This window comes from Podarcis liolepis, assembly GCF_965112155.1.
Source record: "Podarcis liolepis genome assembly, chromosome: 1".
In the NCBI taxonomy this organism is placed as follows: domain Eukaryota; kingdom Metazoa; phylum Chordata; class Lepidosauria; order Squamata; family Lacertidae; genus Podarcis; species Podarcis liolepis.
The window spans coordinates 128141856-128168438 of NC_139554.1; the positions used below are offsets into that span (position 1 = coordinate 128141856).

At 45.5% G+C, this 26583-nt stretch overlaps 1 protein-coding gene across 1 annotated transcript in view; it reads right to left on the minus strand.

Moving 5' to 3' along the window:
* The window catches only part of PTH2R (parathyroid hormone 2 receptor), a gene marked incomplete at its 3' end in the record, with an annotated part of 31938 nt that extends 6640 nt beyond the window's left edge, over window positions 1-25298 (minus strand). Inside the window, 9 exon segments of the mRNA XM_083474710.1 lie at window positions 4317-4377; window positions 9287-9440; window positions 13783-13969; window positions 15262-15359; window positions 16307-16327; window positions 16331-16428; window positions 16520-16630; window positions 19089-19194; window positions 24897-25298. Of these exon segments, the coding sequence (XP_083330836.1) occupies window positions 4317-4377; window positions 9287-9440; window positions 13783-13969; window positions 15262-15359; window positions 16307-16327; window positions 16331-16428; window positions 16520-16630; window positions 19089-19194; window positions 24897-24962 (902 nt within the window). The 5' untranslated portion in view covers window positions 24963-25298.
* Window positions 25299-26583: the final 1285 nt, after the last annotated feature.

Genomic DNA, 26583 nt, shown 5'->3' on the forward strand with positions numbered 1-26583 from the left:
AAGAGGATCAGATGATCCTTGCAATGGGAGGAGTGAAATACTAACACTGCCTTGGTCTGCCTTGTGGCAACAGGTATCTGCAACGGGACAGTCAGGGGCTTTCCATTTTCTATCTACTTGGGCACATACCACCTGCTGTCAGCAGCTGACATCCCTGGGCACTGCCAGTGCCCCTAAGTCCCAAAGCCCATCGTTGATGCCTGCCCTGGCACTTCCTGGTAAATGCTAGCTGGTACTCTGAGCAACATAGGGCTGCTGGGTGTAGTCCTGTCGCACTATGCTTCTCAGTGCTGTCGCAGACTTCTCCACCTTGCAGGGCTTTTGGATCCATGGAAGGCCCAAAACAGCCAGAGATCATGTGCCAGTGCCACATCTCAGACAGGAGGCGGTTCGCCCCTCACTCAGCTTTCGCCCCATTCTCTTTCTCCACCTCCTCACCGTTTCCCTTTAGTAAGTGATCGGGTAAATTTCCAGCAGTGGGAAATAAATGGAGAGGAGGAATGACTACCGTGTGCAAATTAGTTAATGGGTGCTTTAAAGGAACAGGAAAAGAGGGGATTTATATCAGCTGCTTATTAGCCGCTGCTGGAGCTCAGGAAGTGGGAAAGGAGACAACAAATACCTTTCTGAGTGCCGAGAACAGTGAATGGCTGGCCGATTTAAATCCCCTCTCTTTTTCATTTTCTTTTTTGATAAACCACCAGCTAATTTGCACACAATGTTCATTAAGTGTAGCATATGGGCGAGCCTGCTCTTTCAACTCAAAAATCACTGCAATATAATATATGGGACAGGAGAAGTAGAACTGGGTGGGTTACTTGGTGCAGGGAAAAGTGGGGGGGGATGTGTGTACTACAGCCCTAAACTCAGATTATTCCTCCACCACCACCACCCTTTCGAAGTGATGTATGGAAGTGAGAGCTGGACCATAAAGAAGGCTGATCGCCGAAGAATGGATGCTTTTGAATTATGGTGCTGGAGGAGACTCTTGAGAGTCCCATGGACTGCAAGAAGATCAAACCTATCCATTCTGAAGGAAATCAGCCCTGAGTGCTCACTGGAGGGACAGATCCTGAAGCTGAGGCTCCAATACTTTGGCAACCTCATGAGAAGAGAAGACTCCCTGGAAAAGACCCTGATGTTGGGAAAGATGGAGGGCACAAGGAGAAGGGGACGACAGAGGATGAGATGGTTGGACAGTGTTCTCGAAGCTACCAGCATGAGTTTGACCAAACTGCAGGAGGCAGTGGAAGACAGGAGTGGCTAGCGTGCTCTGGTCCATGGGGTTATGAAGAGTCGGACATGACTAAACGACTAAACAACAACAACAAAATGTGTGCACAGCAGTCATTTCCCTTAAAAAATAACCTTAAATACAAAAAGGGGCGGTGGAGGGAGTGGAAATCATTCTCCCCTGAGGTTAGGAAGGCCCACAGAAGGAAAACTAGTAGGAGCAATCAGAGCAATTGTGACTTTTTAATGTTAACTGGTGACAAAGTGAGAACAAGCAAGCCGAGCAGGAATCTATTTATTTAAACATACAAGGGGGCTTATGCCCATTGTTTGCATCCCTGGCCAGTCTGCACGTACTTCAATAATACGCATGCTGGCTGAGAGCACAGGGGTGTGTTCCTGCAGCACAAAGCAGCAGGCGACAAGGCTGCCTTCTCTTCAGGCTGGGCTCAACTCTTGATTCCAACCTGCCATCCTAAGGCCTTTCCCCTCTAGTCGGAGGACCGGAGGCAAGGAACAAAACTGCTAGCACATTTGCAAAGCTAAGCAGGGTCTGGTGTGGTTTCGCATTGGATGGGAGACTGTGTGCTGAGATTTCCTGCATTGCAGGGGGTTAGACTAGATGACCCACAGGGTCCCTTCCAACTCTACCACTCTGTGGTTCAATGATTCTAAGCTATTTGTCCTCAGACTGGCTTCTGAAACCTCAGCTGCTGATAGATAAGAGCATCTGTCTGTAGCTTGCAACTCACTCTAGAAGGCTGTCCAAGCAAGGAGCATGGCCTGTGAAAAAGAATTAATTATCCTTATAACCAGTTATCTTGCTCTCTTTTTAAAGAGAGAAATAAAAAGTTTTCAATTACCTTTTCCTTCTCAAAGCAATCCAGTCTAGCAAGTGCCAGTTTTTTATATCAGCAGGACTCCTGACTGATCATACATGGCGTGTCTGATCCTTAGGGAGTTTTCTATAATTTTCTCCAGATATTTGCTAATTTATTATTTCAGTGAGGCAAATTTCAGAGAGAGAACGAATGGACTTGGACACATTACAGCCCTAATGAAGCACTGTTAGGCACCATTGATTTAAGTGGGAGAGGTTTAAGTATGGGATCCTTAAATTTTGTATTTTCATCAATGGTCTCATGGCCTTCCAGCAAACGATGCAACAGCCTTTCTGACTCTAAGGGAGAGGTTTAAGTATGGGATCCTTAAATTTTGTATTTTCATCAATGGTCTCATGGCCTTCCAGCAAACGATGCAACAGCCATTCTGACTCTAAGTAGCTCCGGGTGTGACTAGTCCTAGACAGGAACATGCTCAGGAATCCTCAAGGTACAGAATCTTCAGTCACACAGCAGAGAAAAAGAGGGATATAAATGAAGTAAGGTGGAATTTCATATTGCTTAACTCTGGCTGGATTGCACCTTTGATAGCTATCTCACTGAATATAATGGCAAACAAAAAACTGCCTCAAAGCCCCACCTTTTTGGCTCCTGATCTAGGTAGGATGATATGCTTGCCCTCTTTTTGTGTGGTCTTCAGCTGGATCAGGAGCCACAAGTTTCCCCCACATGTTAAGCGGGTGGTGGTGGTAAACAAAAAAACCTAGTGTCAGCAATGAGCGGTTGCTGAGGAAAGGGGGGGGCAAGGGGTGTGTGACTGGGGTAATTTTCCCCAGTATAAAACATTGCCACAGCATGCTTAAGGGCTCTACGCTTCCACTCGCCCCATGCCTAGAAAGCAGGGGTGTGAGGGGTTTTGCCTCTGCCCCACTGCTTTCCTCGGGAAAATCCACTCTTTGGTGCTAAATCAGAACAAACAGCAATCCATGGAAACCTCGCCAAAGAGCAGTTTTCCCGAGGGGGAAAGCAGCCGGGGAAGAGGAAGTTTGGATAAGCCCCCAGTCGAGGCAATTCAAGCCAAGTGCATTCAGAAAGCACCACTGCTCAAAGATCTGTCTGAGGGGTTGGAAAGAAACAAGTCTGCAATAAGTGAAATATATCTCACTGCTCCAAATGAGATAAACATATATCGATATTGCTGTGACATTTAAATACGGTGTTCCAGATGCAAAAGAGGAGAGAGCTTTTGCAACCTTAACAGAAGAGGGAATTTCAGCCTCTGTGTCTTGAAAGGCAAGCCAAGCCTGCCTGGAGTTCTCTCCGACACAAGCGTGAAAGGTGAAGGAGCCCCTTCCCCGTTCAACATTCAGAACAGAACAGGGGAAGGATTAAATTTTAAAAACCGGGCTACAGTTTTCAAAAAGCCAGCTTGGAAAAAAACATTTAGTAAAATTACTATAAATTTGTTTTATATTGCCATTGTTCTCCGTAGCTGCCTGCAATTTGGTTTTTGAAGGGAATCAGAATTAACAAAAAAGTTATAGCAATTACGTAGTTGTCAGCAGTTCGAAAGCACGTCAAAGTGCAAGTAGATAAATAGGTACCGCTACGGTGGGAAGGTAAACAGTGTTTCTGTGCGCTGCTCTGGTTCGCCAGAAGTGGCTTAGTCATGCTGGACACATGACTCCCTCAGCCAATTAAGCAAGATGAGCGCCGCAACCCCAGAGTCTTCCGCGACTGGACCTAATGGTCAGGGGTCCCTTTACCCTTTGCCAAATGATTCCAGGGTAGTTCACACTGATACATGAGCCAACATCAAATATGGACAGTTTACAATAGAACATATATGTAATAATAATAATTTTGACATTTATATGCCACTTATCTTGTCAGTGGATTGCCCAAGCCACTCTTGTAAACCGCTTCGATACACTCTTTTACAATCAAGCAGTGAATAAATTGCACGAAATAAATAACATTACAAAATACTTGCCTGTTTGAAACTTTTATAAATGGAGGCAATGTGGGAGGTCTGGTCTAAACAGTGACACCTTGAGCATATTTTCCATTAACAGTCTCAGAAGGGTGCACTGCAGATATATTTTCTTCAAACTGCTACCTTCAGTTCTATGTCAGTGTATACTCAAAATATATGCAGAACTTGAATGGCAGTGTGCCAGTCATCCATCGATTAAAAAAAAAGGAAAGCTCAAGTAAACTCTCTTGACAGTGTTCCCTTACCTTGCATCTGCCACGGTTGCTCGGACCACTCCCCAGGCCACCACAAAAACAGCCGGAAACCCTACAAATATGAAAAATTCATTGCCAACTGTTAGAACAGATTTCTCTTGAGGAACAAAAGAATAATTTATAATGCTTTTCTGCTCACTCAGAGGATATTAACTGAAGCGTTTAGAAAGAGCAGGCACAAAAAAACCCAGACAGTGCCCTTTCCCCATGAACAAAGCAGAATGTCTGAAAGGTCACGATCCACAGCAAGCAAAAAAACCTTCAATTTCTGCTGATGACAAATTGCAGCTAGCCTGAAGCTCACCTGCTTCCCATCCCATCTCCTCCTCCACTAAGTTCACATTTCAATGACCGGTAACCAGTTTATATCATCATGCAAGCCCTAAACTATGGTCAGTTTTAACTAGGGTTTATTTAAAGAAGCCAGCTTCCTGACACCTGCTCTAGTGCAGATGAACGATTCGGATTAAAGTGCACTACTTTATACTATCTGAATTAGATCTATAAAATCAGTTTTGGCCTTATATATCCCACTTAAGATATTTTGGGTATTCTGATCAATGCACTTTGGAGTAACAAAAAATTCCGGATTACGTGATGCTAAGAATTAATGAACTGTGAGACGGCTATTGAGGTTTCATACAGAGGTTTGGGTGGGGGAAGCCTAAGGTATGTTTTATTTACAAAACATAAAAATACAAGAAAAGTGTTTGTTTATATCAAATGGATTGTAAAAAAAAAACCAAAACCCAAAAAAAACCACATCCAAGAAATATGGCAATAAAAACCTATACATATCAGATTGAAAAATGCTATAAAATTATTACTTTAAGAGTTATAATGCTATCAAAAAAGGAGAAGAAGGCATGTGACCTCACATGATCATCTTCATCATCATCATGTTTATTGCAGTGCTTGAAGAACTCACCTTTTCAGGTAACTCTAAACTTAAGGGATATAACCATGTCCTACTTTGAAACAGACCCCTTGTACTTCTCTTTCCACTTTTTGAGCACTTGGTTGAAAGAACGTGGTCCATTTCTGAATAATGCTGTTTTGCACGGTATCTCCTCTCTGAACAGATAAGATATGTACCTGCACATCATTATAGCTACTGTATATAACCACTCTGGCACTGAAGGAGGAAGAGGTTTTTCCCCAATAATGAGCAATTGTCACCTTAGTGCCTACTGAATAAATTTATCGCTTCTTTCAAATCAGTGTCACTTAGCACTTGATGATTTAATAACACACCTACTGAATTCAGAGCAATTTCATAACCTGTAATTTGATGAATATACCACAGAACGGTTTTCCAATATTATTTTATCTTCAAACATTCCCAAAATAAATGTGAGTTTGTCCAAAGCTTATTTATTTTGGGACCCACACACCTCAGCAATTATTTTCTACATATTTTAGCTGTTGTTGTCATCTGTAAGAGTGTTATTATATTAGGATTTTATTATTATATAATTCCATTAGCTAATATTGAAACTCCCCCAACATAATAACCAGAGCTCTTTCAAATTAAACTCTAGCAATGAGATTTTGCAACCACATGAAATATACCTAAATGAGTTCTAGTGGACATTGTTTGGTGCCATGGTTTGATCCTAGTAGTCTACTTGGAAATAAGTTCAATTTATTTCAATAGGACATATTTCCTAGTAAGGTATTTATAACCAGCCTAGAATAATATAATAATAGTGTTTATTTTAAAAGATCTTCTGCCAACATTAAATTGACTTAAAAGAGAGCTTGAGAATAAAAAAGCGGCCATCTTTTAGCTCTTGAATCAGAACTTTGTGGCTTTAATAGCTCCAAGCTTAAGGGGAAAATGCGTTTAAAATTTGTCTTTAATGAAATCTGCCTCCAGGCAAATTGAAATTACAGTAATCTGTTGTTTCTGGTCGAACAAGAACTTGCAGGTTATGTTAGTGCTTCAGAGTCTCTCAGAAGTATTAAGCAGAGGCAATAGTCAGAAGCAAGGAATGTGATGATCAAATAAACCTCTATCCTGCTAGATTCAAACACTATTTTGATTCGGTCTGATTCAGTGTAAGCCAGTTTCACATTATTATGTGTACCTCACCTCCCCAAACAGTGAAAGAACCAGGTGAATTTGGCATTTCACTTTCAAAGGAATTAAAACTTACAGTTAGTCACGGTCCCTGCTTCACATCATTTTTGGAAACTCCTAGCCTTGCATCTTGACAAAATATAGCAGCCTTAGTTCTGATGGGAGCTTGTTAACGTAAATCACTCGGGGTCTAAGTTGTGCACAGAAACTTCCCTCACATCAAGCCTGCACACAGAAGCACTGACACAGCGGAGACAGGGAGTGGGTTGCCTCCTGCTTCAAGTGTCTCATTATATAGACAGCTCTTCAAGCACAAGCGAGAACTGCGACATGCGCGGAGGCATGGATAGAACAGAGAACAAGGCAGAGGCCAAACAATCCTTTATGAGACACGGATGCTGCTAGCAAACTACAGACCAACAGACTCCTCATTTTCACTTGATGGTGGTAAAGCTGTGTCTGGACTGAACCATTTCAGGCAGCGCCCGAGGTCTCACATGACGGAATGGTCCTGAACTAAACGTAAGGAAGAAAAGGTCCAGGGTTCTCCTAGACATGGCAGGCTTCTCTAGGTGCTTTTCTGCGAGGCAGCATACCATCCTGTGAGCCTCTTGTCTTCAGTGGCAAGTCCACAAAAGGGATTTTACACCACAATGAGAGACCAGAGGGTTGCGGCAGCAGAAGTGGGCTTGAATCCTAAGACAGTTAACTCAAGGAAGTTCACAGAGGGAAGGGATGTTTCTTTTCTTCCCTTCAGACACTTGTGTCCCTAAAGCCTTTCTGCAAGGCTGTGGGCCGTCCTGGACAGGAGATGAGGAAGAGGGAGTTGCTGGATGATGGGCGATTTGCCACAAATCAGATTTGGATCCTGATATACATTATCAAGTCTCCCGTCTGATGATTTTTTGGGTTGATTTTTTTTTTAAAGATTTGGGCATTGCCATTGTAGCAAAAATGACAAATTATATACGACTCTGAGACTGCAAGGCGGTGCAAAAGATCAAAGATTTCTCACTAAAGTTTGTGTTACGTTGGAACAATAAATATTGTTGACGTTTTGCTCCTATTCACTATTTTTTAAGTACAATGATTATCTGATTAGAAGTTTTAGCATTTGGGAGACATTCTTTTGTGAAATATTCATGAAATAAATTTGTATCTAGGCTAAGGCTGCAATCCTAATTACATGGAAGTAAATCCTATTGCAGTGAGAGATTTTACCTTCTTGGGCTCCATGATCACTGCAGATGGTGACAGCAGTCACGAAATTAAAAGATGCCTGCTTCTTGGGAGAAAAACAACGACAAGCCTAGACAGCATCTTAAAAAGTAGAGACATCACCTTGCCAACAAAGGTCCGTATAGTAAAATCTATGGTTTTCCCAGTAGTGATGTATGGAAGTGAGAGCTGGACCATAAAGAAGGCTGATCGCCGAAGAATTGATGCTTTTGAATTATGGTGCTGGAGGAGACTCTTGAGAGTCCCATGGACTGCAAGAAGATCAAACCTCTCCATTCTGAAGGAAATCAGCCCTGAGTGCTCACTGGAAGGACAGATCCTGAAGCTGAGGCGCCAAGACTTTGGCCACCTCATGAGAAGAGAAGACTCCCTGGAAAAGACCCTGATGTTGGGAAAGATGGAGGGCACAAGGAGAAGGGGACAACAGAGGACAATATGGTTGGACAGTGTTCTTGAAGCTACCAGCATGAGTTTGACCAAACTGCGGGAGGCAGTGGAAGACAGGAGTGCCTGGTGAGCTCTGGTCCACGGGGTCACAAAGAGTCGGACACGACTAAACAACAACAAAAATCCTATTGAACTTCTGAGTAAGCGTGCATACAATTGCACTGCATGTTCGTTCCACTTAAGTCCTGTTGAAAACATTGTGACTTAAGTCACAGCACCATCAGTCCTGCACGTCCTGTAAATCTGCTCTGGAGGGTTGAGGGAACTCCCCCAGAACAAATTTAGGGTGTGTGCAGGGAGAGGAGAGTGTTAGAATATTCCGTTCCACCTGAAGAGGAACAGGCATGACTGTTGTGTGTCACATGCCTGTTTACACTCCAGCACAGCACAGCTTGCTGTGAACTTCCATTTGTGTGTATAGCTTTTGCCCTTTTGCTTGGACACAAAGGAGAGCAGACATGTTTTTCCTTTGTCCTGATGCTGAATAAAATGCCTGTAAATACGCTTTACACAGTCTCTCTCTGCCCTTCCGTTGCAAAGAGTTCTTATCTCTGCTGGCTTGGCTGCCCAGCTTCTGATGGCTTCTGAAGCTCAGGTCGCAGTTACGTGCTGATCCAAGGACCAGAGTTCGCACGGCTGCCGGCCGGTGGGCTGGAGCCAGCTGGGGGCCTGCCAATTGCCCCCGCCCCCTTGGGTGCATCCCAACAGAGGTAGGGAGTTCCAGTGCACAACTAGAACTCCTTAGAATCATAGAATCATAGAGATGGAAGGGACCCTGGGAGTCATCCAGTCCACCCCCCCTGCAGTGCAGGAATCTCAGCTAAAGCATCCATGACAGATGGCTATCCTTGCAGTAGCAAAACCGATAAGCTGGGTATCACCCATACCAATTTTACTAGGACCTACGCAAAACTTATTTTGGCTGCAATCCTTGCACGCTTCCCTGGGAAAATGTTCTGCAGAACACAGTGGGGCTTCTTCTTCAGTAAGCATCCTCAGCATTGCACTGTCAGTTTGGACCTAACTCACAGAACTGAGAAAATACGTAAACCACCCCCTTCTGATTTTGTGGTTTGCAAAAAGAATTTAAAATAAAAAATAGAAAAGCATTGCCCAAGAGTTAATGTTAGAATGGACAGCGCTAATCTAGCTTTAAATGGAAAGATTTCAATGAGAGACAAATGTATCTTACCCCAGCCTGTTAAGATGAAACCCCACAGGTACTGGGTATCCGAAAAGAAAGCCACAAATATTAAGCTGTGCAGATAGAGACCTTCAACCAAGATCCAGTAGTAGTTGGTCGTCAAGAAGTAAATAAACATCACCACAGTAATCTTGCACCAGACCTGTCAATCGGTTCAAAATAAAGCAGCACAGTTGTGGTGGTCAGGGAAACAGTTAAATGTAGTAGTATACTTGCATATTTATCCTAGTCTTCCAGTTTCAGTGGCCTTATTAATTTGGCATCAAGGCTATGACTCATGTTAACTAACGTTGTTCAGTAAGTTTTACTGTTCTTTGTCGTCCCCACACAAAGAATTGTTTCAATTCTGTATTAAATTGTGAGTCATATGTAATGGTTGTGAAAATAACGGGAGTCTGTTATGTGCTTTAAAAGCTACACAATTATTGCCAGCTACTTACAGTCTCTTCCACCAGATCGACACTTTTGCAGCTGTTGTGCTGCCCACCAGTGCCACAATCAGTGTTTGCGCAGTGACACAAAAGCTGTGAATTGAAGGCGTGCTTCCTCACATACCCAGACAGACCCATCAGGAAGCTGCAGCTCATTAAGGGCTTCTGTCCATGCCGTATGTGTCTTTATACACACAGCATATTGGTGGTGGTCAGCAGAAAGGGCTGGGCCAATAGTCAGGCTGCTTCCTAGACACTCCCTGTGGACATTTGCTCATGTGGAAGACCTTTGAGGGACCACCCTGAATGCTCTCAATGGATCAGAACTTCTCTATCTATTCTATCACCAATACTGAATGGTGGCAGCTGTTTACCAGCTCCATCTGGTACGTAGGCTGAGACCCTATCTGCCTGCAGACTGTCTCGCCAGAGTGGTACATGCTCTGGTTATCTCCCGCTTGGACTATTGCAATGCGCTCTACGTGGGGCTACCTTTGAAGGTGACCCGGAAACCACAACTAATCCAGAATGCGGCAGCTAGACTGGTGACTGGGAGCGGCCGCCGAGACCATATAACACTGGTCTTGAAAGACCTACATTGGCTCCCAGTATGTTTCCGAGCACAATTCAAAGTGTTGGTGCTGACCTGTAAAGCCCTAAACGGCCTCGGTCCAGTATACCTGAAGGAGCGTCTCCACCTCCATCGTTCTACCCGGACACTGAGGTCCAGCTCCGAGGGCCTTCTGGCGGATCCCTCACTGCGAGTGGCCAAGTTACAGGGAACCAGGCAGAGGGCCTTCTCGGTAGTGGCGCCCGCCCTGTGGAATGCCCTCCCATCAGATGTCAAAGCGATAAACAACTACCTGACATTCAGAAGACATCTGAAGGCAGCCCTGTTCAGGGAAGTTTTTAATATGTGACATTTTAGTGTATTTTTCATCTTTGTTGGAAGCCACCCAGAGTGGCTGGGGAAGCCCAGCCAGATGGGCGGGGTACAAATAAATAATAATAATAATAATAATAATAATAATTATTATTATTATTATTATTATTATTACTACTACTACTACTACTACTACTACTGCTCACTCCGGCATTCAAGGAAAGAGCCATAGCTCAGAGGCAGAACATCTACTTTGCATGCAGAAGATCTCAGGTTCCATCTCCGGCATTAGGGATGGGAGAGACCCTCACCTGGAGTCCTGGAGAAGCACTGCCAATCATTGCAGACAAATACAGCACTAGGTGGGCCACTTGTCCAACTTCCTAGTTCCTAGTCTGCAATTCTGTGCTCCAATCAGCTAAAGTAGACCCCTCACAGTCTGGTATCAGAATCAGCCTTTCTTGTCTTCTAGTGCCAACATAAAATAAATGTAGCAGGGGAGATACCGCAGTCACAAAGATGGCTTTCCCAGGGTGAGGCTCATCCATTGATGAAACAGGTGTGCTGATCTCTGCAATTTACCCAAATGTGGTAAACTCAGCTGCGTAATTTGTGGTAGGCCTTTAAAACAGGGGTGGGAGTGGTTTTTGTTTCTTATTATGGTATGTGTTTTTGTGTTTTTATACAATGGTACCTCAGGCTAAGAACTTAATTCATTCTGGAGGTCCATTCTTAACCTGAAACTGTTCTTAACCTGAAGCACCACTTTAGCTAATGGGGCCTCCTGCTGCCGCTGAGCCACCGCTACACGATTTCTGTTCTCATCCTGAAGCAAAGTTCTTAACCCAAGGTAATGTTAGAGGAGTCTGTAACCTGAAGCGTCTGTAACCTGAGGTACTGTAAAACACAATATACACAGTGTTGCCCTGTGATCTTTGGGTGAAATTTAATTAAGGATAACAGTAGTAGTAGTAGCAATACGTGGTATTGACTGGTCACACTGAAACCTATACAATTATTCCTAAGATATTTTTTCACAGTTCTGCTGAAGCTGGGAAGCAACACTGCAAATAAATTGGCTTAAATGACAGTATTCTTTACTGAACTGTATTCTTTTCAGTATTATTTACTGAATTTCTATCCCAGGATCTCGAAGGAACCCAGGATCCAAGTATGGAATGTATTTATTTATATATATTTACTTTTTCAGCATGTACTGGCTGACTCCTGTGGAGACGGGTGACTTGGGCCCATTCTGAACCAGCTGAAATGCAACTCTTTCGGGAGTCCAGCACTGAAGTTTGAGCAACTAGGAAGGCTCAGGGACCATCATTGAAATCAGTCGATTTGGATGCCCGGGAAATATTAATGGCTTCCTGCTACCAACCATAAGGGGCGAGACTCAACGAAGGTGTTGCATGCATATGATGAGTTCCACTCATGTAACGGAATGAGGTCCCCCTGTGTGTCCTAAATCTGCTCTGGAGGGTTGGAGGAATCCCCAGAACAGGTTTATTTTCCCCCCCAAATACTTTTTATTGCTTTTTTGTAACAACATCAAATAAAACAAATACTCTTACATTCAAAAATTTGTATGTCTTCTTATTTACCCTGCGCCTTATTGCGCCCGGACTTCCTTCCATCCCTTCAACGGTTTTCATATCTGTCAGAGCTGCTTCCAGATCCCAGCTCACAGAGGATCACGCTAGCCAGCGGTCATTAAGTAAAAGTCTTTATTGAGTTACAGTTTCCATTCTCAAGCTGCTGCGTGCAACTCTACGTCTAGTGGCTAGATCGGCGAAGCTCCGTCTGAGTCTCCGCCCCTTGTGCACCAACTTAATATCCTAGCCCTGCTCCACCTTTTCCACCTGACTGTTCTCCTCTGGGTCCCTCTGCCCCCCGGGGTCTCTTCCTTCCTGGATTCCTCTGACGCCGACCCCCCGGACCCGCCTGTCTCCTTGCGCCGGGCTTTAGGACCTGGCTCTCTTTCAGGGCTGCCTACTGCGTCACTTTCCTGTGCATTTGAACTTGGCGCGCGCGCCCAACCTTCCACTTTCCGTCTGACCGTTTCTTCGCTCCCCGATGGAGGTGTGGCCACTCCTGACTCATGCCCTCCCTCCTGTTGTGAGCTGCCAGCGCTTGCTCCCTGGCTCCCTTCCTCTTCCCTGCTCTCTGGCGGTGACGCTGGTCCCGATTTCCAACTGCTCTCCTCTGAGTCCCCTCTGGCTCTATCTTCCTGGGGTGCCCCCCTAGACTCCCCCCTTGCCCTGGCCACTGGTGCTCCTTTCTGTGAATCTTCTGATTCACTGGAAAGACTCGGAGATCTCGGGTCGTCGTCATCACTCATCTTTTCTTCTGCCTCCTCCCCTTCACTCTCTGTTTCCTCCCTTGCCCTTGCCTCTGCTCCTGAACCCCTGACAATATCTCAAATCTTTTCTTGCAGTTTCTTATTTACACTCCGTCCACATCACAAGATTTACATTAATCCTGCTACAGTTTTTAAATTCTTACAATTACTCCGTGCATATTCAACAAATTTACTCCAATCCTTTTTGAACTTTACTTCTTTTCTTTTCGTTCTTTTCATTCTGAATCTTATAAGTCAATTTTGCCAATTCTATGTATTCAAACATTTTTGTCTGCCACTCCATTAAAGTTGGGATTTCCATTTCTGAGCCACTAAAATTCTAGCAGCAGTCGTTGCGTACATGAATAGTTTGTAATCTTCCTTTTTTAATTCATCCCCTGTTATCCCTAGCAAAAATGCTTCTGGTTTCTTTGGGAAAGTGTATTTAAATAGTTTTTTCATTTCGTTACACATCATGTCCCAATATTTTTTCATTTTTTCACAAGTCCACCACATGTGAAAAAATTCACCATCTTTTGTTTGACATTTCCAACACAATTTGTTACTTACTCTATACATTTTTGCTAGTCCCCAGAACAGGTTTAGAGGGTCCACAGGGGAAGGAGAAGGGAAAGGTCCCACCGGGCATGCTCCACTAAGCACTACGCTGAATTTCACTCACAGTCTCTGCCTGCTGGGTCACTTTGGCTTCAGCTGCGTGATAGTATTCTCAGATGCGGATTGGGCGCGAGAGAATATTGAACAGTGATTCTGTTAGGTAACGATGGATGAACTTTAGCAAGAGGAGGGGAGAAGTACTTACGTACTGGGACTTGTCCAGGGCTGGAGCCGCTATGATATTTTGTAGGTCACCCATGAGCAGCGAGTCAAGCTCTTTGACTCCGATATGAGCATGAACTACACTGTCTTTTATAAATATGCTGGTACCTCTGAGCATGAAAGAGACAAACAGATGCAGGTGTATATAATTCCGGGTGCAGTGAAGTCTCCTGTGTGCAAGGGGGGGAAACCTAATTAAAGGGAGCATAAGAACTCAGGAAGAGCCCTGCTGAATCAGACCCAGTCCTGCACTCTTGAAAAGCTCTTGAATTTACCGCGTCAGAAAAGGAAACCTCCAGTTGTTTCAAGAGCATCACTGGCGGCAGATATCAGGTGAGCATGCTGCCTGAACAGCAGGTTACAATGGTCTACCAATTGCGCAGGTAAGCATTCTAAAATGTGACAGCAATAGGATGGTTTCATTTGTGAAATAAGTGCAGGCCCTTAAGGAGGCGTCGCTGCATGTTAAACATAGCTCCAGTGTATTATGTTCCCTTCAAGTGTCATAACAAAGAGAGAGGCAAACTAAACATTGCATGCAAATGAGTGAAAAGGGGTTCAAACAGTTTTAAAAAAAATGAGAAAGAACTTGGGATGCTAACATTTTTAGTAGAGAAGCAGCTCTGTGTGAACTACTTAATCCTTTCCCCACAAGTTGTTTTTCTGCTCAGAATTAAGTCCTCCAGCATCTTTCCCCCACTGGGATTCTAGATGTGTATCTGCCATCATAAATATAGATGCAGCCAGCAGGGAAAAAATTAATCATTTTTCTCCATGCCCTTTCTTGCCTCAAATCTCAGCCTGCTGAGGCAGCTTTTAATGTAATACATATATAAAGGCCTGGGCTTTGTTACTCACAATTGTGTACAATTTTCAGTTTCCCCAATGATATTGACTGGATTCAGGTGTTCAGCCCATGAAAGCCACTCCATTTTATACTGCAATTAAATTTATCCACTTGCCATTGTGAGGGAAAGAATGTGAGTGGCAAGGGAGGGGTAGTCATCGTAGAAACTGCAGACATTATGTCATCTTAAAGTAAAGGTAAAGGGACCCCTGACCATTAGGTCCAGTCGTGACCGACTCTGGGGTTGCAGCGCTCATCTCGCTTTATTGGCCGAGGGAGCCGGCGTACAGCTTCCGGGTCATATGGCCAGCATGACTAAGCCACTTCTGGTGAACCAGAGCAGCGCACAGAAACGCCGTTTACCTTCCCACCGTAGTGGTACCTATTTATCTACTTGCACTTTGACGTGCTTTCGAACTGCTAGGGTGGCAGGAGCAGGGACCGAGCAATGGGAGCTCATTCCATCACAGGGATTCGAACCGCCAACCTTCTGATCGGTAAGTCCTAGGCTCTGTGGTTTAACCCACAGTGCCACCCGTGTCCCTTATGTCGTCTTAGGACTGGCTAAAAGGTTTAAGAGAGGACGGACAGAGTCTAGAGGTGTGATTTACTCACCTGAAGTAGCCCATGATGAAGATCGCCACAGCCAGAGAGCAGAACGAGATGGAATACCCAACGGTGTACATGACATAGAGGCGTTCAAAGAATTCCCTCTGGAGGAAACAGAAGATGTTCCAGGATTTTCTCCTTCAGCGCACAATTGAGAAGTTCTAAAATACGTCCTTTAAGACAATCCAGTCTGGAGCTCAACTGTTGTCATTTACAGACCAACACAATCCTATTCTGCATGGAGGTAAAGCCAGGATTGTACCTGCAACCCCATTGTGTTACCCATTCTGGGAAGGTATGCTCCAATCCGTACGGCTGTTATATGATGCTAAATACTTTCTATGCATTGTTTTGGGGTGACCAACATTTCTTCTGAGTGCCCCCTCCCTCACGGTGGTGTTGGAGATTTGCCATGTCCTGGAGAATGACTGAAAGGTGACGTTTCTCAAGTCATTGTAGTTTCTGGGACAGTTTACAATATTTAATCGTTATCAAGATGTATGCACCTTCTCCTTATAGTGCAATCTAATTGCAAGAATTAAGACTAAAATAGACTGAGCTCTTCCCACCCTCTAATTTATGGATTAAAGGGACCCCTGACCATTAGGTCCAGTCACAGACGACTCTGGGGTTGCGGCGCTCATTTTGCTTTACTGGCCGAGGGAGCAGACATTTGTCCGCAGACAGTTTTCCCGGGTCATGTGGCCAGCATGACTAAGCTGCTTCTGGCAAACTTCTGGCATGGAAACGCCGTTTACCTTCCCGCCAGAGCGGTACCTATTTATCTACTTGTACTTTGTGCTTTCAAACTGCTAGCTTGGCAGGAGCTGGGACCGAGCAACAGGAGCTCACCCTGTCGCGGGGATTCGAACCGCTGACCTTCTGATTGGCAAGGCCTAGGCTCTGTGGTTTAACCCACAGCGCCACCCACGTCCCTTAAAATTATGGATTAATTAGTAATAAAAGCCAGTTAGGTTCCCCAACACTCTCAGCACTAAAACACCCTCAAGCACCCACAGCTCTGCTCCTTTGCTGGTGAAAGAGCATGTACCTTTCCTGGGCTGTTTTCTGCTCACAGGAAGTCAAAGCATTCTGAATAATTAGACCATGTCCGGTTCAAACTTTGCACAGAGACCCACGTTCCATTTGAGCTACAGTGTCGGAAAGCCAGGCCTGGAAGAGAGAAGAGGTGCTTCCATGAGAAGCTTCTCCCCAGCTAGGTTTCGTGTAAGATAAAATCCAACGTGAAGCATGTTGCTGGTACCTTTGTGATTGAAGTCATATATATATGGAGGGCACGGGACAGCTAATGTTTTCCCCACAGACCCCCTGGGCCAGCAGATCAGACCATCCCATTCTGGGAAGCAGTTGCCTTCTGTAGGGGGAAAGCAGAAATAAGCTGCAAATGAAGAACATGAGAAAAAGCAGGAAAGAGCACAGTGTGTGATCCTCTGGGGTTTTTTTTTAATGCTTTCAAAATTACTTCCCTCCAAATGAGGCAAGAACAGAGCATTTTCTGCCTAAACGGAAGCTAAAAATATTCGCCAATTTGTGTCAGAATCAATGTAAGCATTCAAGCAGCTCAGATTTGCAAAGAAACAACTTTTCATATTTCATGCAGTTACAACAGCACATATCTTTGGGTCATCTTATTTTGTTCTATGGCAATTTAACAACTGGTCCCTGAATCCTGCAATTATCATCTGAGGCAGCAACACAGGAATGGGCCTTTTCTGTGGTGCCTCCCCACTAGTGGAACGCTCTCTCCAGGGAGGCTTGTCTGGCACCTTCATTGCATATTTTTCAGCACCAGGCGGAAACACTTTGGCTAATTAAACAATCTATGGCCTTTTAAACTGGGGGAGTTGTTGTTGTGTGTTTCTATGCTATGTATTTTTGTGTTTTTATATTGTAAACCTCCTTGTGATCCTTGGATGAAGGATGGTAAAGCAATTCAAATAATTAACAAACAAACAAATTAGTCAGAGTGAACACAAATTCCAAGAATGGTCTCAAATGCTTCTAGGTTGATACTGCCCCCAGAAAATTGCTATTTCCCCTGGAATTAAGTAAGTTGATATACATTTTCAGTGGACTGAACCAACACCGTTGCCTCAGGATAGTGAACAGAGACCTGGAACAGACTGACTGCCGTTATGCATTTTGTTAACAAAAGCCTCAGCGAAGAGAAATATAAAACAGTTTCAAGATATAGATAAGGAAAAAAATATATTCTGCAGACTCTCTCTCTCTCCATGCTTCCCTCTGTTTCTTCTGCCAAACATTTCCCCCCAATTGATTCTCACTCTTTCCATTTCTTCCAACTGTTAAGCTGATGCTCCTTCCTTCTATTCCTCTAGCTCAGGGGTCTGCAACCCGCGGCTCCGGAGCCGCATGTGGCTCTTTTACACCTTTGCCACGGCTCCGGGGCGGATACTAGCGAGGGGAGGAGGCGCATTGTGCGCCCCGACACTCGCCACTGTGGCGGGCGCTGTACTGGCTGTGACGTCGCATGGGGGTGGTGCGTGCGTTAGTCACGCACCATCCCAACGTCACCTTCCAGCCCGCTGTCAGATTGCGGCTCCGGAGATATATTTGTTTTAAATGTCACAATGGTTTTGCGGCTCCCAGTTTTTTTTTCCTTCGGAAACGGGTCCAAGTGGCTCTTTTTGTCTTAAAGGTTGCAGACCCCTGCTCTAGCTTCTCCTCATCAAGTCTTTGCCCAGTTGTTAGACAATGAAGTTGCTGATTGCTCTTCTGTCCCTGTCTCCCAGCCTGCCTTTCTCTGAACACCTTCCTTCCTCCTCCTCCCTCTGTTATCATTATTTCTTGCACTCTAATGGTAATTGAAGCTATAATGGTATTTTCCCATCCAACCTTAAATCTGCTTTAGAGTTTCTTCCTTTTAGGGAGGGGAAAAGCTCTTAAAGCTTGTTTTGGCTAACTATCATCTCCCATATCCTTTATTTTAATTTGAAAATGTAGTTTTATCTTGGTGTTTGGAATTTATTATTATTTCACAGTGCAGTCCTGTGTGTGTCTACACAGAACCACACTCTGCTATATTCATTGGGGTTTGCTCCCAGTTTGCATAGGAATGTAGTCTTACTCTCAGGTCCTATTTATGTATGCGATGACAGCGGCAAGAATGTTATATGCCCAGGGATGGAAGGAGAAAGAACCACATCGAAATAAGAATGGATATTGAAACTGATGAACTATGCCAAAATGGCGAAATTGACTGGGAAGATTAGACACCAAGAGGACAATAAATTTAGAAATGAATGGATTAACTTTAGAGAATATATGAAGGAGCATTGTAAACATTTAAAAACGTTTGCAGGATTGGATTAGCACTTGTAATATATTCTGATAAAGGGTATTGAAAAAGGAGATTTAATAGATTAAAGTATTTAGTCGCAGAAAAGAGAAGAGACGATTATTGGAAACTGGGGAGAGGAGTGGGGGGAAGACCGGGGGTCAGAAGAACTCCTATAAAGATATTGTATTTGTTATGGATTAATGCAAATAATACTGTATGCTAAACATTTCTAAAATAAAACAAATATAAATAAATAAATAAATAAAAAGGAATGTAGTCTTACTCTCTTTTGATCTTCATTGGACTGAAGGTGATTTTGGGGGAAGCACCTCAAACTGCATTTTTTATCAAGAAACGACAGGCATGTTGTGGCTAACATGGTGTGAATGAGGCTTTGGAAACTAGCAGTGGGAGCACATTGGATGCAGAGTAAGCAAGAATGTGAACAAGACCTTAGAAATGCTGTCTGGAACGGGACGGGAAAAGAAAACAAGTTATTTAGAAACGCCACCTCCTTCTTCCTGTAGCAGAGACGTGATATTTAGTTCGCACTGAAGTTTGGCCTCCAGGAGAAGATAAATCTGGTCCTCCATTGTAACGGTGTCATCGAAATCATCCTGTCAAACACAAACCCAGACAGAAATAAGGTTGGTGAAGAAGGATCTTCTTTTAGGAGAGAAAAGATGGTAAACAATGGAAGCTTTCATATTTCATAGTGGCTGCACTTTCATTCTGAAGTATTTGACACATTTTAAAGTAATATATTCCCAGAGCTTTGGCCGTGGTTAAGACACCAGGACTTTACATAACCTGATCTGCCTTTGATTGTGTCACCTCAGGTTTCCTAGTAACAGTTCCCAAATTTATGAAGAGGCAGACATTTCAGCTTGTTCCAGCAGAGCCAGTTACTTAAGAATCTGCTTCATGCACTTTCTGTTCTGCAACATCAAAGCAGTGCCAGATCTACACAGTGCCAGATCCCAGTACGTTTCCGAGCACGATTCAAAGTGTTGGTGCTGACCTTTAAAGCCCTAAACGGCCTCGGTCCTGTATACCTGAAGGAGCGTCTCCACCCCCATCGTTCAGCCCGGACACTGAAGTCCAGTGCCGAGGGCCTTCTGGCGGTTCCCTCATTGCAAGAAGCAAAGCTACAGGGAACCAGGCAGAGGGCCTTCTCGGTAGTGGCGCCCACCCTGTGGAACGCCCTCCCACCAGATGTCAAAGAGATAAATAATTACCTGACATTCAGAAGACATCTTAAGGCAGCCCTGTTCAGGGAAGTTTTTAATATGTAACGCTGTACTGTTTTTAACACTGATTGGGAGCCGCCCAGGGTGGCTGGGGAAACTCAGCCAGATGGGCGGGGTATAAATAATAAATTATTATTATTATTATTATTATTATTATTATTATTATTATTATTATTATTTTGCTATAGTGGGCAAAGGCCTGCAGTGACAACGCCCTCTCTTACAGGTCTGTGTGCCCCTACACTGCCCCCCCCAATCTGCCACTTGGGACACAGCAAGCCCGGGGTGGTGGTGGTCCTTGTCATCTGGGCAGCCCAGGACCTCCACACTCATTGCCCAGACTTGCGCCCCGGGGAGGTCACTTTGATTTGACTTCCCGCCACCCATGCCTGCTCACCGTGGGCCTGAGCTGCTCTGCCGCCTTCGCCAGGGAGGGGTGGGGATCCCCGTGGAAGGCAGCGCCTGCATGGGGGACCTGGTTGTGCCCCTCAGAATTTGGTATCCAGGGCCAGGACCCCCCCCCCAGCCCCCTGCTAAGCTACTGCTCAACAAATGTTACTATTGCTAAATGGGAAGAAGCAGAAGGATTCTTATTGAAAAAAAAGGCTTCTTGTTTTGGATAATGAACAGAGATGCCTGCCTGACCGTCCACTTAAAGGGTAAAGGGACCCCTGACCATTAGGTCCAGTCGTGGCCGACTCTGGGATTGTGGCGCTCATCTCGCTTTATTGGTTGAGGGAGCCAGCGTACAGCTTCCGGGTCATGTGGCCAGCATGACTAAGCCGCTTCTGGTGAACCAGAGCAGCGCACGGAAACGCCGTTTACCTTCCCGCCGGAGCAGTACCTATTTATCTACTTGCACTTTGACGCGCTTTTGAACTGCTAGGTTGGCAGGAGCAGGGACCGAGCAACGGGAGCTCACCCCGTTGTGGGGATTTGAACCGCCGACCTTCTGATTGGCAAGTCCTAGGCTCTGTGATTTAACCCACAACGCCACCCACATCCCCAACCCTCCACTTACAGTACTGCAATAAATAAGGACAGCAAGGTGGATCTGAGCTTTCTGAAGCAGTGGGGAGAAGACCCTTCACTTTGAAGAAACTTGGTAGTGGTAGATTATTATTGCAGTTTATTTTGAACTAATCCTAGGAGGAGATGGAAGACGCTTTTGAATGTAAAAAGGGCATTCCCACCAGAGCCAGTGTGGTGTAATGGTTAAGAGTGGTAGTCTCGTAATCTGGGAAACCGGGTTCGTGTCTCCGCTCCTCCACATGCAGCTGCTGGGTGACCTTGGGCCAGTCACACTTCCCTGAAGTCTCTCAGCCCCACTCACCTCACAGAGTGTTTGTTGTGGGGGAGGAAGGGAAAGGAGAATGTTAGCCGCTTTGAGACTCCTGAAGGGGAGTGAAAGGCAGGATATCAAATCCAAACTCCTCCTCCTCTTCTTCTTCTTCTTCTTCTTCTTCTTCTTCTTCTTCTTCTTCTTCTTCTTCTTCCTTTCATTTTGGTATGGACAGGTTAGCCTTTGGAGACTTCCATAGGCAATATACCATTATCAAGTCATTATGGAAAGGGCAGTTTCCTTCTGACAGCAAGCAGAAAACACAACAACCTTCCTCCAAAACTGCCTGTGAGATCATGTTTCCGCATCACCCACTCCACCCCCCACCCCACCCCGGCTTTCTATTCTAGATTTAGGCTTCATCCTCATTGGGGATGGATGAGTCAGCCGACTGCCAGATTGTAATTATTGAAAGGTTTGGGCAACTGTTGCCCTTCCTGAATTTACAGGTCAGGGTTGGACTGCCCACAAACTCTGCAGGGGCCCTCTTAATATAAACAATGCTTCTAAGATATTTGTTGGAGAAAGTCTCTTAATGGAGTCAGGCTTCCTGGTTTCTTAAGTCCCAGGGAAAACGAACTGCTTGACCTTCTGCTTGCCAGCCTGGAGCTGATAGTTGGAATGCACAATAAGCACTGCAGATCTGCCCATGCCAACAGAGCTGCCCTCTGACTCCAACACTGGCAAAAAGCAATACTGTATTAAGCAAAGGCTGCCAAGGCATATGTTAAATACTTGCAGACAGCAAGATAAGGCAGAGGAGGAAAAACGGCCCAGAACAGACTCATGTTCCTATGAAATTCTCTTGATTTATAGCACCTGTCACAAAGCAATTTAAATAATGCCACAGAGATAGAGAGATATTTACATGCATGGGGTTGTGAGTTCGGCCACAGTCACTGCAGGGCCTCTGCTAATAAAATATCAAGGAGTGGGGAGCTGACTGGAGTGTTTGGGTGTTGTTAGCTTCATACAAAAAAATGTCGCCTTTGTCTGATGTGAATTAATCTAAAATAACTACCTTGGTTTCACGCTCCATCGCTAACCTAGATTAGAACTTTCCATCCCCCTCAAGCATCAGCTCACTAATGGGGAAGAAGCAGCCATTTACAGTGGTACCTCGGGTTACATACGCTTCAGGTTACAGACTCCGCTAACCCAGAAATAGTGCTTCAGGTTAAGAACTTTGCTTCAGGATGAGAACAGAAATTGTGCTCTGGCGGCGTGGAGGCAGTGGGAGGCCCCATTAGCTAAAGTGGTGCTTCAGGTTAAGAACAGTTTCAGGTTAAGAACGGACCTCCGGAACGAATTAAGTACTTAACCCAAGGTACCACTGTATCAGCTAAGTGATTCTGAGTAAGCACTATAAGAGTAAAACACCTTTTACTTCTGGAATGTGCAGCCGGCGAGTTCTACTGTATTCGTGCAACTTGGAAGGAGAAGATAACCACCAGGAAGACTACAGAGTGGCCTCTCGTGATGACAAATCAGTGGCGCCTCCCAGCTTGTGTGATACAGTTAAGCACGCTGCTAACTCAGCCACCCAGTTCCCTTAAAGGGAGGCACCACCACTCCTCACCTGGGTGACCAGGAGCCCCTCTTTGTCTAGACCCCTCATTTATCACTCTGGCCTGCTTCTAATGGGATCAGCATACTAGGAGGTGGCGGAGGGGAGGAGTGCAGTATGCTGGACCCCCCCCCCCCAGATGGGGTTGAGCTAGATGACCCTCGTGGTCCCTTCCGACTCTACAATTCTGTGGTTTTACAAGGTGTGGAGGGGACTCCATTTAGACTCCTTTCTTTAGTCATTTAGACTCTATATGTATACTGCTTCAAATGGATGTTTCTAAGGGATCATCCAAACTTCCCGGACCCACGCCAGCAGCAAAACACACAAGGCGCCTGGCTAATTTCTAACACTGCAGATCAGTGGCCAGCGGGGGACCTCAAATTTCAGCAGCACCCTGTGTGAAGCCAAAATTTGGTGCCCCTCCCTGCCTCTTGCCTTCCATTCTACATAATAGTTGCAGCACCCCAGAGACTTCACACCCAGTGCGACCAAACCGGTCACACTCCCCCAAATCGGCCTCAGCTGTGGCCTTCCTGACGTTGTTCCCACTGGTCCCAGCCGGCAGCATCAATAGCTAAGGGTGACAGAAACTCAAGTTCAGCAACATCTGGAGGGACACATGTTCCCCATGGCTGTATTAAATGCAACTCTGGGTCTCTCTCCCCCCTCAGCAAATTTCAGTAAGGCTCCTATGGGAGGGGGTAGCAATTTATGCTGGTAACTGGGCAGGACCCCTAAGTGTCCAATGGGGCATGAGATTTATCCTTCTCACACCTGGAACAGCCCCTGGATGGGGCAGGGGAGACTTTCACTGGCAACCATGAATATTCCTGCGTTTGTAGGTTACAAGCTGTTTTCTTAACACGCTTATTAAAAGATGCCTGCCTGCCCCACATTCACTTTTTCAGGTATCAGAATTGGGAGCAGTGCCTTCAAAACACATCAAAATCTGTAATTTGTTTCATGTGAGTAGCCCACAACATCCAGGCTCCTACAGGCGTCTGAGATGGAGACAATTTGCCTTCCATCTGGCCTCAAGGCCAACAATCCAATTCAGTGCCAGACAAGCTACAGGTGGGACAGAAAGGGCCAAATTCTAAACCAGCCTCAGTGCAGTATAGAGCTGCTTACATGAACAGAAGCCAAGAATATCTTAAATCTTGCATGGTTCTTTAAATGCTTTTTAAAGGAAAAGAAAATCTCACCTTGAGTGCACATGCAATCCTCTACGAAAGACTGATTTACACTTAATGGTTAAAAAAAAAAAACAGATGGCAAAGTATAGCACAGAATACCAGCCAGCATTCCAGCAAAACAGCAAGTCAAGCTCCCTTTCCGACAGAACCCGGAGCTGAATCACTCAGAGGAGGAGGACTGACAGTAGCAACCGAGAACATCTGGCCAATACGGGACAAGCCACCGATGCAACAGAAATGAGGATTCCCAGGGAATCTCGCTCAAACTAGCAGAATCCTATTTACCAACAGCATCAGTTTACAAATTTTGCTGCCTGAAAGGGGTTTTTCGGTCCCCCATTCCTTGGCTGAAAATCCGTGTAATGAAAACTAACGTAGCTGTGAGCGCCTCCTGGAGGCGTTTCAAATAACCCACAAACTTTCAACCAGAATACTGATTTGGAAGGATTCCGAGACCCGTTTAAGGATTCAACCGCACAGCAAAACATCGAGAGATGTATTTCCTATGAAACTAATGCTAGGGGTCTAAGCAAGTTCCTATCGCGTTTTCTGATAGCCCCATCCTTGGACGGGATCGAATCCTGCGCTGTTCCAATGCAAAGGTTGGCTTTGCGCGTGGCTCAACTTGAGGATTCGCTTGCAGTGAATGCCCGACCCCGCTGGAAGTTGCAAACGCTCAATTCAGCAAAGCTCGCTCGGATCTGGAAGGTGGAACTACCCAAACCGTCGGTTCCCTCTCTTCCCACCCGCAGCCGGGCAAGTAATGGGGGAAAGTGCGCAAAGTTGGGAAACCCAGACCTTTGGCTAATGAAGCTTTTAAGCGGTGTGTCGGGTGCGGGGGGTTGTTTTTGTTTGGTGTGTCTTTTTGTGCTTTTATATTGTGAACCGCCCTGTGATCCTCGGGTGGCGGGAGGTGTGGGAAGTTAATAAATAGTAATAGTAGTAATAATGATAATAATACCTGTGCCGGTGCAGCCATAGCCAGAAAGCAGCCGCTCACCGCCAGGAGTCCCCAGGAGCCTGGCATCCTGCGCGCCACCGGAGAGCAAAGTTGGAGACGCTTCCGGGCTCCGAGCAAAAGTCACGTCGAATAAAAGGAAAGCGCCGAGGAAACCCGATGGCTAAGATGGGGAACCCCGGAGGCAAGTTACTAGTCCCTCCCAAGGCCGATCCCACGAGCAGGTCTGGGCTTGTTCTGCGGGGAAGAATCAGCGCAGCAAAGAAACGAGACCCTCCGGCTGCGGGTCCTTCCAGTCTTTCTCCTCCGGTCGAAAGAAAAGGCTGCTGCTGCCCAAAGCCTAGCCAAGGGAGACGCACAGGTGCGTTCAAGATGCTGCCCGCAGAGGCGCGCAAGTGCGCTCAGCGCCAGCAACGCGCGTCCGGCAAGCGGGAGGCGGCTGCGGATGCGCGCGTTGCCTCTCCGGCTTTCCCCTTTCCTAGACGGGAGGCGGGATCCCCCCGCGGCGGGTTTTCCTCTGCTAGCAATTAGCCAGCCTCCCGGGATAAGAAAGGCGACCCTGTCCGGGATCGGGAAAGCCCTGGCCGAGGAGTGCCGAGTAAACGTGGAAGTCAAGGGATACGACCTAAGAGGATGGTAGGAATAAAATGGGCAGCGCGCACCATGGAGAGGCGCGTAAAGACGCAAGCTCCCCTGCAAGGAGCCCCCTGGATATCACATGGCCAAGGCTGCCTCTCCACCATCCCTTTGGGGGGTACTATGGGGTCGTGGGTCTCTGCGAAGGCGGGCAAAGCTGGAGTGGAGGGTGGGCAACACAGGAGTCCTAGAAAAAGGAGCACAGGAGCAAAACAAGTGCAAAATGACTGCGCACTGGGGCAGGGGAAAACCCGAGCTTGTGTGTGTGTGTGTGTGTGTGTGTGTGTGTGTGTGTGTGTGTGTGTGTGTGAGAGAGAGAGAGAGAGAGAGAGAGAGAGAGAGAGAGAGAGAGAGAGATTTTGTTTTATGGCAGTGCCGGATTTACCTATAAGCTAAACAAGCTGTAGCTTAGGGCCCCACTCTCTTGGGGGGCCAAAAAAAAAATAAAGGGGGAAAAACTGGATGTACATTTCCAAAATATAAGATAAAATAAATATTACTTTGATAAAATACATATTTCGTTATGTGCAAATGGCTTTAGATACCTATCAGGTCCATAAATTACCATATAGCATATATTCAACACAAAAAACAGCGGCAATTTGTTGTTGACAAAGGACAGCTGGACATATGAAGGTCCCATTACCTTCAGTTGCTTAGGGCCTCATCAAACCTAAATCTGGCCCTGGTTATGGGGTCAGAAGCGGTTAACTGACCAGGAAAGAGATCTTGGAGTCTTCCTAGATGGCTCAGTTTAAACATGTGGCACCTGTGAAAAGGGCAAATTACATATTAATGTAATTTACAGCCAACTTGCTTCTCCAGCATTCATCCTGATGGGCTTGTACAGAGCTTACGTGGTGGTTAGCCTAGGTCCAGTCCTTGCTTAACTGGTTCACATGACACTGAGCATTCAGCCGGATTTGGTTGTGAGGTGTTTACACTTCTTCCTGCTACCCATCACATGCTTTGCAATGCATTTCTTCATTACGTTCCAAACCACAAAAAGTCCAGGAATTTTATTTTTTTATGTTGGGCTTTCAGCACTAGGTCG